Below are 11,992 nucleotides of genomic sequence, written 5' to 3' on the forward strand. Positions count from 1 at the left end.
ATTTAAATATGATCTCTGCAAGCTAGTTATACTCTCAAGACTTATATCTCCATCTAGAAAAGGAGAAGACTTCTGGTTAAAGGTAATTCCTCAGTCAGCCCTGAGAGTTCCGTCCTCTGATGTGTGACCGCTGGTGTGGACCCTGAGCTGGAGCTGTTCAGTACTCATTGGTTCAGTATTTAAACAAACAAGTGAGCACACAATGCATCTTCGTGTAGCGTGTAGCATTATTTTAGAGGTGGGGATATCTGCTTTCAGTCTCCATAATAAGCATATATAAAAAAATGAAGCCAAGGAGATGGAAACACACGTTGGATATCTGAAGAGTAGCAAAAAGGCTTCAGTATGCAAACATGCAGCATTGCAAGAGATGAATTTGGGCAGAGCTGCCTGGATCCCAGCTATGTAGGTTCTGTGGGCCAACCATGAAGAACACACGTTATTGAACATGGGAGAAGAATCTCCTGAAAGAAGCAAGGGACAGTGGCACAGCACCTGCCTTGCAAGCGCAAGGTCCTGAGTTCAATCCCCAGGACTGGGGAAAAAAATAGCAAGGCAATGGAAAGGTTGAATAAGATTAAAAAGTGTCATTTCTGCCGCTTCAGGAAAGCATTTTTTTTTGGATGTCAAAATGCAAATAGATATGGCAGGCGACAACTGAGGTGGAGCAGGGATATAACAGTGTAGTAAAACGGTCAGAGTTGCAGTAAATTATTAACAGCGAGGGAGCAGGACTGAAGAAAGTGTGAACGAGTGACGGGGGGAATAAAGGAGTGAGGGACACCGTCATAATCTGGCCTGAACAATAACAGGGAAGGAGGCACAATTGTATTAATTAGAGAAAACCTAGGAAAGAATAGATTTACTGTAAAAATGAGTTTATACTTGTAAATGCTAAATCAATCTCTAATTGGGGAAGTTAAACTAGCTGCAGATAAGAAGTGGAGAATTAGCGGGGAGATGGTGCTGGACACACACAGTTCAGACTGCTGGAAGCATTTACAGGTTAGGAAGAAGGACTACCCCAATCAGGAAACCAAGGAAGAGGCTCCAGGGACTCGGAGGATTTCTGAGGCTGTGAGGATACGTGGCACAAACTGTGTCATGTGAGATCACGATGGTTTTACTGGGTTCCTCTTCTGTTCCAACTTATATGTTGAGGTCCCAACTTCCAGAGCTTCAGAATTCGACCTTACTTGAAGTTGGGATCCTTCCAGAGGTAATCAAGTTAAAAGGTTATGAAGGTGGTCCCAGTCCAATATGGGTATGGTTGGTATCCTTGATAGAAAAGGACATTTGGACCCAAGGTCTTGTCCCTAAGTTGTTCATCTCTAAATCAAGTACAGAGGCCAGGAACAACTCCACAGTTGCATGGTTGGTACCTTGAGTTTGAATTTCTGAGACGTTAAAGTCCTGTTGTTTAAATTACCCTGTTCGTGCTACTTTGTTACAGCAGCTTTAATAAAAGAATAAAGCTTTTGCTACTGCAAAGCAGGGTACTGCTACAATATCTATCTAAAAATGTAGAAGTAGTTCTAGGATTGAGTAATGTGTAAGGGTCTGGGGATGTCTAGTAAAAAGAACTCAGATTTCCTCTAGGAAAGAGGCCTTTGATAGGAATATGGATGTTGAAAGGTAATTCAGCTCCAGGCTTATAAAGAAAGATGAAAGCTGTAGAAAAGGCAGCTACTGCCTTAGAGAATGCTTATCCTGAATAGAGTGTTGCTAGAAAATGAATGTCAACCTTCTTGTGGCTGTGCTCTCAAACAGAAATGAGGAGCACGTTACTGGAACATAGAAGAAAGACAATCATTGTTTTACAGAAGAAGCATTAGCAGCTAATATAATGGGTAGAGGTCTATGGTTTTACATTTATAATGTATTCTAGCACTAATGAATAGAAGTAAATTGCTTTAAACATGTCTTCAGTGTTATACCTTTGTGACTTTATATGTGGAGCATTTTTACATGGAATTCCCTTTCTATTTTCTATTGTTCTCTCATTTCTCCTTTAAACTCATCTAAAGCATTGCTTTCTTTGGAAGCCTTCTCAGGTTGCCATGGATTTAGAAATTCTGGGAGTTTGAATTCATATATATAAATTGTTTGTCTTTAATGGTCTACATCATCATGCATCAAAGCAGTAAATGCAGGGAACTGTGTCTTACTCTGCTCGGAAACCCAGATATCTTCAGCAGGTAGTCTGATGCAGGCAGTTAACATTTTTTTTAAGTTCATGAATAAATAAAAGTTAAGGTTATAACACTCTAATTCTTTTTCATTTTTTCCAGATAAACTGCTTTTAATACTTGAAATTGGGAAGAGTAAGGGATGGAACCGAGGAACAATGTCACTCACTTTGTCCTTTTGGGCTTCACGCAGAACCCAAAGGTGCAGAAAGTACTTTTTGTCACATTCTTGTCCTTCTGCATTTTGACCATGGTGGGAAATTTGCTCATCGTCATGACTGTGACTGTCAGTAAGACCCAGGACTCCCCAATGTACTTCTTTCTTGCTAATTTATCACTTACTGACATTGTTTATTCATCAGTCATTTCTCCAAAGTTGATTTCAGACTTACTCTTTGGGAGGACTGTCATATCCTTCCTGTTTTGTATGATTCAGCTCTTCACAGAACACCTCTTTGGCTGGTCGGAGGTCTTCCTCCTGCTGGCCATGGCCTATGACCGCTATGTGGCCATCTGCAAACCACTGCATTACTCAGTCCTCATGAGGCAATGGGTGTGTGTGCTGTTGCTGGTAGTGTCCTGGGCTGGAGGCTTTTTACACTCAATGATTCAACTCAGCACTGTGTATGGACTCCCATTCTGTGGTCCCAATGTCCTCGATCATTTCATGTGTGACATGTACCCCTTGCTGAAACTCGTCTGCACGGACACCTGTGTCATTGACATCTTAGTGGTGTCCAATGGAGGACTGATCTGCTCCGTCGTGTTTGTGCTCCTGCTCATCTTGTATGGGCTCATCTTGCACTCTCTGAAGAACCTTAGTCAGGAAGGGAGGCGGAAAGCTCTCTCCACCTGTGGCTCCCACATCACTGTGGTTATCTTCTTCTTTGTACCCTGTATTTTCATGTATGCAAGACCAGCTAAGATTTTCCCGATAGACAAGCCATTGAGTGTGTTTTACACCATCATCACCCCCATGCTGAACCCCCTAACCTACACCCTGAGAAACTCAGAGATGACAAATGCTATGAAAAAACTCTGGACAAGGAAAGCCTTACCCAATAAATGATCCCCACTGTGAGGGGATTCATTTAGCTGTGATGCTGTATCCTTAGGGCCCATAGCCTTCTGAAATCCCATGCTCACTTCTCTTCCTTTCAAAGCTTTTTAATAAATACAGTTAAAGAATGTGCTGTGTGCTTGTGCCATTAATACTTTTCTCTGCTGTAGTACAAGGCCTTGTCACTGTATCTCATAAATTGTAAAGCATATATGGTAGGGAGTCAATAAATAATACATTTGTGGGTGAAAATCTATAATGTTACATTGATTTTTATTTAATTTCTGCATTTAGTTTTTCTTATACCTTAGACTTTCTTTTAGGTTGTTTTCATTATAGTAGTAAAATATTTAAATGCTATGCAGACTCCTCTTCATTTACTTGCATGTACATTACATATAAAATGTTTAGTGCACTGGTTTTACTTTGGAAAAGCATAATCCATAATATTAAAAATAGAACCCAAACAAATGGTAAAATGCAGAACGAATCTGCTCATCTCTCCCCAGGGACTCCCAGGGCTGCTCTCAGATGCAGGTACCCTGCTGTGTTTCTGATGCTTTAAGTAAGAAATGTTATCATTTGTGACAAGTTTGCACTTGGAGGACATTATGTTAAGATAAGACTGGGTACAGAGACAAATACTGGGTGATGTAGTCAGTAATGATCTGCTGTATACTTGAATTTTGATAAGAGGGAAGATCCGAAAGGTTCCCAACACAAAAAGTCAATAAAATTTTTTAAGGATTAGTGTTGGATGTGCTATTTAGCTGAAATGCAGAGACCACTTCACTGTAGATATCAGTACATCACACTGTCTGCCAGAAACACCTATTGTTCCCATTTGTCAGTTATGCATGAAGAAAGCTCAAAAATGAACAAGTGAAGCAAAGCAGCACTAAGGATGCCACTAAAGTATGACTACTATGCAGTGAAATTTCACATTTCTTCGCAGTGCCTTTTGACTACCAGGTATACTCCAGTAGTAATTTGCATTTATTATAGCTCAATTTAATTGAGGCTTTCCTTTTGTCTTTGTGGTGATGTTATCAATTTTATGAAAGTCATATTCATGTGGCGAAAAGATTTATTTTCTTGTAAAAAAATCCCAAAGGAACAAGACAGAAAAAATAGACATAAGGGGAAAAATTCCACAATAACAATAGGCAAGGACTTTGATATCCCTCATTCATCAGTGGACAGAAAATCAACAAAGAATATTGGAGATAAATTACACTATGCACCAAATGGACCTAAAGGGCAATGGAACACCTTCATGCAAGAGCTGCAGATTACATTCGGACAAAGAGTGAATGGTGTCCCCGTGATGTAGATGAATCTATGAAACTTCTCCCTACAGGAATCCAGAATGGAGCTGTAGCTGAGCAATTCACCCAACCTTCTGCCACCCCTGCCGCAGAACCTGTCGACTGGTCTGTGTCTCTCATGGATTTGGGTCTGGTGGAGATGTTGACCTTTCTGCTCCTCCCATGAGAATTTGTCACAGTGGGACCTTTGACTTGTAGTCCTCTCCTGCAGGACCAGGGGAGCCTGTTCTCCCATGGGATTTGTGCCAGGTGGTGCTGCTGACCCATACCTCTCCCTGTGGGATTTTGCCAGGAAGTGGTGTTGGATGTATAGTCACTTCCTATAGGTCTTCCCTGCTAGAGTTGTAGTTAACTCTGTTTTCCTGTTAGTGTTAGTTAGCCCTCAGAAGCCTTTTCTCTCATGAAGTCTATTTCTAGGTATTTTCTTTGGACTTTTGGTGGGAAATCCACAGTACCTCCCAGACTACCAGGGCTCTGGGCAGTAAGCTGGATACTATTCAGCCCCAGAAGAGAATGAAGTTCTACCATTTACATTAACATGGATGAGTATGTTAAATGGAACAAGTCAGGCACAGATAGACAAATACTGCAAGTTTTCATTTATGTCTGAATTATAAATCACTACACTCATAAAATTAGATTGTAGAACACTAGTTACCAAGAATTAGATACCCAATGAGGACATGGGGGAATGGTCAAAGGATATAAAATTTCTGATAGAGGAATAGGTCAAGAGCTGTATCGAACAACATTGTGAGTATAGTTAATTGAAATGTACAATTTTATTGAAAAAATATTTCCTGAGAAAGGCTGAGTAGATTGTATGGGTTCTCACAAAAGAAAATACTGTTTGGGTAATAATATATTATTTAGCTAGACATAAACATTCTAAAATGTGTATATATTTCTTTTTTTCTTTCTTTTTTCCATTAAGTTTATTGGTACATTTTAGGTATACGGTACGGTTACATTTATCATTAGGATCTTGTACCTTTACATGATGTATCTTGGTTCTTATTTTTTCCGCATCCCCTGCCCTCCCTTCACCCCTTTCACCCTTGTTTATAAAGTCTTCTCCTATGCTAATGTCTTCAAGAGTTCTACCTAACTTACTTTCCAGTAATTTCAATGTTTCTGTTTTAATATTTAGATCTTTAATCCACTTGGATTTTAGTTTAGTGCATGGTGAAAGATAGGGATTTAGTTTTAATCTTTGGCAAATTGAAATCCAGTTTCTCCAACACGAGTTATTAAGGAGGCTATCTTTCCTCCAGTGAGGATGGTTGGCTCCTTATTCAAGGATGAGGTAGCAGAGTCTATCTGGTGTTGTTTCCATATCTTCTAAGCTATTCCATTGACCTTGGGTCTGTTTCTTTGCCAGTACCATGCTGTTTTTAAAACCATGCTGTTTTTATCATAGTGGCTTTGTAGTATAGTTTCAAGTTGGGAATTGTGATACCCCCTTCTATGTCTCTGTTTCCCAGAATGCTTTTTGCTATTCTAGGTCTCCTCTGGTTCCAAATGGATTTTTGGATTTTTTTTCTCAAGTTCTGTGAAATATACTGTTGGGCTTTCAATCAGGATTGCATTGAATCTGTATGGAAACTTTGGAAGTATGGACATTTTTCACTATGTTGATTCTTCCTGTCCTGCCCAGGAGCAAGGAATGTCTTTCCATCTTTTTATATACTCTTCTATCTCTTTTTTCAGAGTGCTGTAATTTTCAGTGTGGAGGCCTTTTGTCTCCTTCATTAGATTGATTCCTAGATATTTCATTTTTGGATGTTATTGTGAAAGGGATTATTTCCCTAATTTCTCTCCCAGTGATTCTGCTATTTGTGTACAAAAAGGCTATTAATTATTGAATGTTGACTTTTTTTTGGAGACAGGGTCTCACTATATAGTTGAGACTGAACTAGAGCTCACTATGTAGCCCAGGTTGGTCTCAAACTCACAGTGATCCTCCTGCCTCAGCCTCCTGAGTGCTGGGATTACAGGTGTGCACCACCATGCCTGGCTGAGTGTTGTCTTTGTATCTAGCTATTCTACTAAGTAGAATCTATCAATTAAGTCTAGAAGTCTTTTGGCAGAATTTTTTGGGTCTTCTATGTAGAGTATCATATCATCAGCAAATAGTGACAGTTTAATCTTCCTTTCCTTTTCCTGTCTTTATTCCGTTTATTTCATTCTCTTGTCTAATTGCTGTGGCTAATGTTTCTAGAACTATATTAAACAGGAGTGGTGATAGTGGACATCCTTTGTGTTGTTCCTGATTTTAGTGTGAAGGTTTGCAGTTTTTGATCATTTAGAATGATATTGGCTGCTGGTTTTTCATAGATAGCCTTTATCAAGTTGAGGTAAAGACCATTTATTCCAATTTTTGTAGGGTTTCTTTTATCATGAATGGGCATTGAATTTTGTTGAATGCTTTTTCTGTATATATTGAGAGGATCTTATGGTTTTTTCCTTGGCTTTGTTGATATAGTGTATTACACTTATTGATTTACATATGTTGAACCATCCTTGCATCCCTGGGATAAATCACACTTGGTCAGGGTGTATGATTTTCTTGATGATCTTCTGTATTCTGTTTGCCAGTATCTTATTGGGGATTTTTGAGGCCTGTAGTTCTCTTTTATGGTTGGGTCTTTCCCTGGTTTTGGAATCAAAGTAATACTTGCTTCCAGGAATGAATTTGGATGTGTTGCTTCCCTTTCATTTTCATTGAATATTTTAAGGAATAGTGGTGATAGTTGTTCTCTAAATGTCTTGCAGAACTCAGCAGTGAAGCCATCAGGACCTGGAATCTTCTGCATTGGTAATGTTTTAATTATATTTTCAATTTCACTGAATGTAATTGGGGTGCTTAGACTTTTTATATCTTCTTTGTTCAACTGTTGAAGTTCATATGTATCTAGGAATCTGTCCTTTTCTGTTGTATTTTTCATTTTATTAGAGTACAGGTTTTTGAAGTAGGTATTGATGATCCTCTGGATTACTGCTGGATCTTTTGTGACTTTACTTTTTTCATTCCTAATTGCATGAATATGAGCCTTTTCTTTCCTTTTTTGATAAGGTTGGCTAAGGGTTTGTTGATTTCATTTATTCTTTATTTGATAACTTGTCAGATTCATGATTTATATGGATTTTCTTCTACTCTTTATGTTGCTTTTTTTCCCCTCTGTTGATAATGTCCTTTGATGCACAAAAGTTGTTTTTCATGAAGTAAAATTAGTCTATTTTTTCTTTTGTTGCCTGTACTTTTTCTGTCAAATTGAGGTCATTTTCCCCCAACTGTCATCTTTTATTGTTGAATGCACTTGTCTTCTCTGAGAAAAGTCAGCTGACTGATGTAAATCCTAACAGAATGTGTTTGTCCTTTCTATTCTTCTCATAGTGGCCTTTAACCATGTTAAAGTAATTTGGTTTTCTTTCTCGTGGACCCAAAGGAGGCCATCAGCATCTAGCTGGGGCGCCAGGACAGGCAGAGAGCTCCTATCTGGACTTGACACAGCTCTACTATCTGTGAGCTGTAAGACACTGAACAAGCTGGGCAGCTCTCAGAAATTCCATTTCATTGTCTGTAAGTAGATGCACAGTAGGATTTAATTTACACAGCTTTGTGAGGTTTAAATAAATGTGTGAAACAAGTACAGTGCCTGGTTCCTTGTGTTAAGAAGCCTCAAGGGTACATGCAAGTCTTTCTCTACTCAGTATTACTGAGTCTGGTTCAGAGTGCATGAACAGGGTGAGGCTCTGGTATAACACACATCAAAGACTTAATCCTAATCTGCCACATGTTCTGGCGTTGATGGGTATTAGAGTTAGATACAGAGGCCAGAATGTCTGAAGACCCTGAAACCATCCAGAAGAGCCTTTCTTGGAATGAAACCTTAGGAAAGAGTAACATCATGGCAGGCACTATACAAATTTAGTAGCCATGACTAGTGAATAAGGAAATAAGAAGAACAAGAATGAATTGTTTCATAACTTAATAATAATGTCCTTTGAGCCAAAATATTTAAACAATATTGAAAGTTATTCCTTGCTACACACTGTGGTAATTACATAAAATAGCAGTGCATGAAACAGCACACAGCCTTTCTCTCACAGGGGTTATCATCAGGGAAGGTATAGACATGTGATAAATGAATACACACAGACCAGTCTCTATAAAAAAAAAAAAAAAAAAAAAAAAAAAAAAAAACCTTCAGGAAAAATTGGGTAAAATGAGAGACTGAACGTATGTCATTGTAGACCATGAAGAAAGTCCTCTCTGATTTCTGTGCAGAAGCATGAGGCAATTCTGAGGAACCTAAACAGAGTCCTTTGAGAATATGTATTGGAAACACAAACACAAAATGCAAAATCATGAGAAGAAAATGTGCTCATTATGTTGAAACAACAAATGACCACAAGTTAGAATGACGTGAGAAACAAAGGTAGAAAACTTATAATTAAAATTTAATTGTGCATATTGCCTATAACTGCCTATCTTCATCATTGGAATTTAAGGTCTATGAGTGATACAGAGAATTTCTGTAAATAATCTAAAAACCTACAAAATGTTAGGGAAATGAAAAATGACCTCTGCTGTCTGTAACAACAATCAGTTTTGTGTAGTTCAAAATTAACCGACACCAGAGGCATTGACCATGAAGTGGGACATCTGGCCTCATCCCCAACCTTGAACACCCCCTTCCTGTGCACTGGAACAGATAGGTAGATGAATCTTAAGGTAAACTCATTAACTACAAGGAGTTGTTGCATCTAGGTTTAAGTTGACAGTCCTGTTACTGTAATTTGTACATGGGTAATGTGAACTGAGGAAGTGAAATGTACCCACCTGAATGAGATCATAGCTGTAAGACCTATAAAAGAGGAAGCTGCAACCCAGTGGAAGGTCAAGCACTGGCATTGCTCTCAGTGCGATTGACCTTTTGTTGACAAAATAAAGTTTTTATTATTTTGCTTCCATTCAGCTTGTCTCTATGTGGGTGTCACTTGCCAATTCCTCTTGCAACATTTGGTGGAAGAGGTGCACCCCAGGATTTCCTGGGTTCCCTTTCTAGGACTCGGAGGCCAGCTTGCTGGCAGCAGATCTCTCAAACCAAGAACAGAGATAGCAGAAGGAAGGTGAGTGAGTGAACTCATCTGTCTGAATGTTTAGATTCCCTGAGTAACCTCCAGTTTGTTTTGCTTTTCTTTTGGTTCTTAATTGAACATTTAGGCATATTACAGATTGGTGGCACTCTGTTCTCTGCCATTTGTGAGGATTTATGTTCTCAATTTGGGCAAATATAGAGTGCAGACCTAATCACCCTACATTCTTTGCCATTTGTGAGGGTTTCAATTACCCTCAATTGGTTATTGTGCTTTGGAAGGGGCTCCAGGGAGGGAATGTGTTAACTTCTTGTGTGATTGTGTGTGTGAAAGAGATTCAGTTAGGAGAGTGAGTATAATGAGCTACAAAGGCATTCAGTAGCCTCATCTGTGCACCAGGACAAAGGGAGGAGGTGTTTACACTTAAATATCCCACCCTGAGTTGCAGAGCTTGTGCGTGGACTGTTTCTGTGATTCCATGGCTAACGTCTAATATGAACAAAACAGAACACTAATGCATCAGTGTCCCTTAGTTCTGACGTGGCTGATAGTTGTTGAGAGTCCCATTGGCAGGACTAGTGAATGTGTGAGCAATACCCACTCCTCATTTGTCCTGTATCACTGGACAAGGGAATATCTAGTGATCATGGGAAATGCAAATACTAAACCAACTGTTCTTGAGTGCATGATTCAGAATTTTGATAAAGGCTTTGTGGGGGATTATGGAGTAAAATTAAGATCAAAAGATGCTCAGGAAGCTTTGTGAGTTATTGTGGCCTCAACTAAACCAGTCTTGGTCTTCAGGGGGAACTCTAGACAAAAGAAAAGTTATCTCCCTTTGCTTTTAACTGAGACTTTTATAACTTGGAGCCTTGTGTGCTCTGTTTTTTGGGCCTGAACAACCCAGTCTGAGAACTGCTCAAGCTCCTACTCCACAGAAATCAGCTGCTGATGAGAACTGTTTAGTTTTGATCTTAGAACAACTGCTTGACAAATCTGCTATTTTTCACACAATGGACTTGCCCCATTGGAGGAAATCGAGCTGCCTTCCTTCCTCTTGAGCTGCTAAGATCCCAGGTATGGAGGAGGTAAGGGCAAAAATATGAGGAGAACTGCTTGGTCTTACTGCACTGGAGGGTGCAGATGGAGAACCATGGTCAGACTCAGAGAGAATGGAGCAGGGCTTGCACTCAACTTGGAAAGAATTAAAACGAGAAAACAAATCTTTGATGGCCTGAAAACAGTGAGGAAAGCTAAAAAAAATACAGCAAAATAGAGGGAAAAACACTCCAGGCTTTAAGAGCCCCAAGACCAGCACCATGTTATCAGCCTGATGCTGCCTGCAAAGGTCTGGAATCCAAGACAAAGTCAGAGAAACTGCAACTGTGTTTTACCAGACATAAAGAGATTTTTACAGGAGAAATCAAGTTACAAATTTTAACTATTTGATAAATGTATCTTTGTTTCAATTTGAGTTAAGTTTAATTGGTGTGCTTAAAACACTTGTGTACACTGCAAATTCTTGAATTGTGATTATAGGGTTAACTTGCTCTTTTCTATACCTTGTTGATGAAGAACTCAAGATTAATACTGTTAAATTGGCAGGCAGTCAAATTTTAAAATGTAGCAATCTGAAAACAAGAGACAAAAAGGGACACTTCAAAATTTTAACAGCTGAAAACAAGTTTGTTATATATATAAGGTTTATAGTAAATGAGACAGTGGAGGAAAAATATTAAGAAAGCTATAAGTAAAAGAGATATTCTTTTGATATGAAAGGATTTGTATGCTTGTCTTGTTAAAAGGATAGAGATATACCGGGCCAAGGTACATCAAGAAGATGTTCTGAAGTGATTTATCAAGGAAATATGTATGTTTGCTTCTTGGTTTCAAGTTTGTTATAAAAAGTTTACATTTACAGTCGTAAAGAGCTTTCATTCCTTCTGATTCTAATTCTACAGGAGAGCTCTGTTAATTGATCTGCAAAAGTTTTGACTAGTCTCTTTTTTTAACTAGTCTTAATTAAAAGAGTTGTTATAATTTAATTTGCCAAATATATTTGAATACACACTAATTTCATAAATTGTTTTATATGTTTGCCTGTATCTCTCCAGTTGTTTGAAAGTGCTTGTCCAATTGTATTTTTATCAAAATGACATCAAAGACACAAATAAATTGTTAATTTCTACAACCTGGTTTTAAAGTTGAAAAATTATCAAGATAAATATAAACTTTTAGGTTTGGATAGATGCCTGTTGGTAAATAAAAAAGGCAGCTGCTCAGAAAAATTTATTCTGGTCTTTGTTCTTTAA

The 11,992-nt window shown here is 38.5% G+C and overlaps 1 protein-coding gene across 1 annotated transcript; it reads left to right on the forward strand.

The window, feature by feature from the left end:
• Positions 1–2,331: 2,331 nt before the first annotated feature.
• On the forward strand, positions 2,332–3,258 carry LOC104861331 (olfactory receptor 4A47). Its single transcript, XM_010622698.1, has one exon. It carries the CDS (start codon positions 2,332–2,334, stop codon positions 3,256–3,258), a length of 927 nt encoding a protein of 308 aa, XP_010621000.1.
• The last annotated feature ends 8,734 nt before the right edge of the window (positions 3,259–11,992 follow it).

The sequence above is a fragment of the Fukomys damarensis genome, unplaced genomic scaffold, assembly GCF_012274545.1.
Source record: "Fukomys damarensis isolate Sample0158 unplaced genomic scaffold, DMR_v1.0_HiC HiC_scaffold_118, whole genome shotgun sequence".
NCBI lineage: Eukaryota > Metazoa > Chordata > Mammalia > Rodentia > Bathyergidae > Fukomys > Fukomys damarensis.

Coding starts and splice junctions, on each gene's coding strand:
- LOC104861331 (XM_010622698.1), top strand. CDS start 2,332: ATGGAACCGAGGAACAATGTCACTCACTTTGTCCTTTTGGGCTTCACG.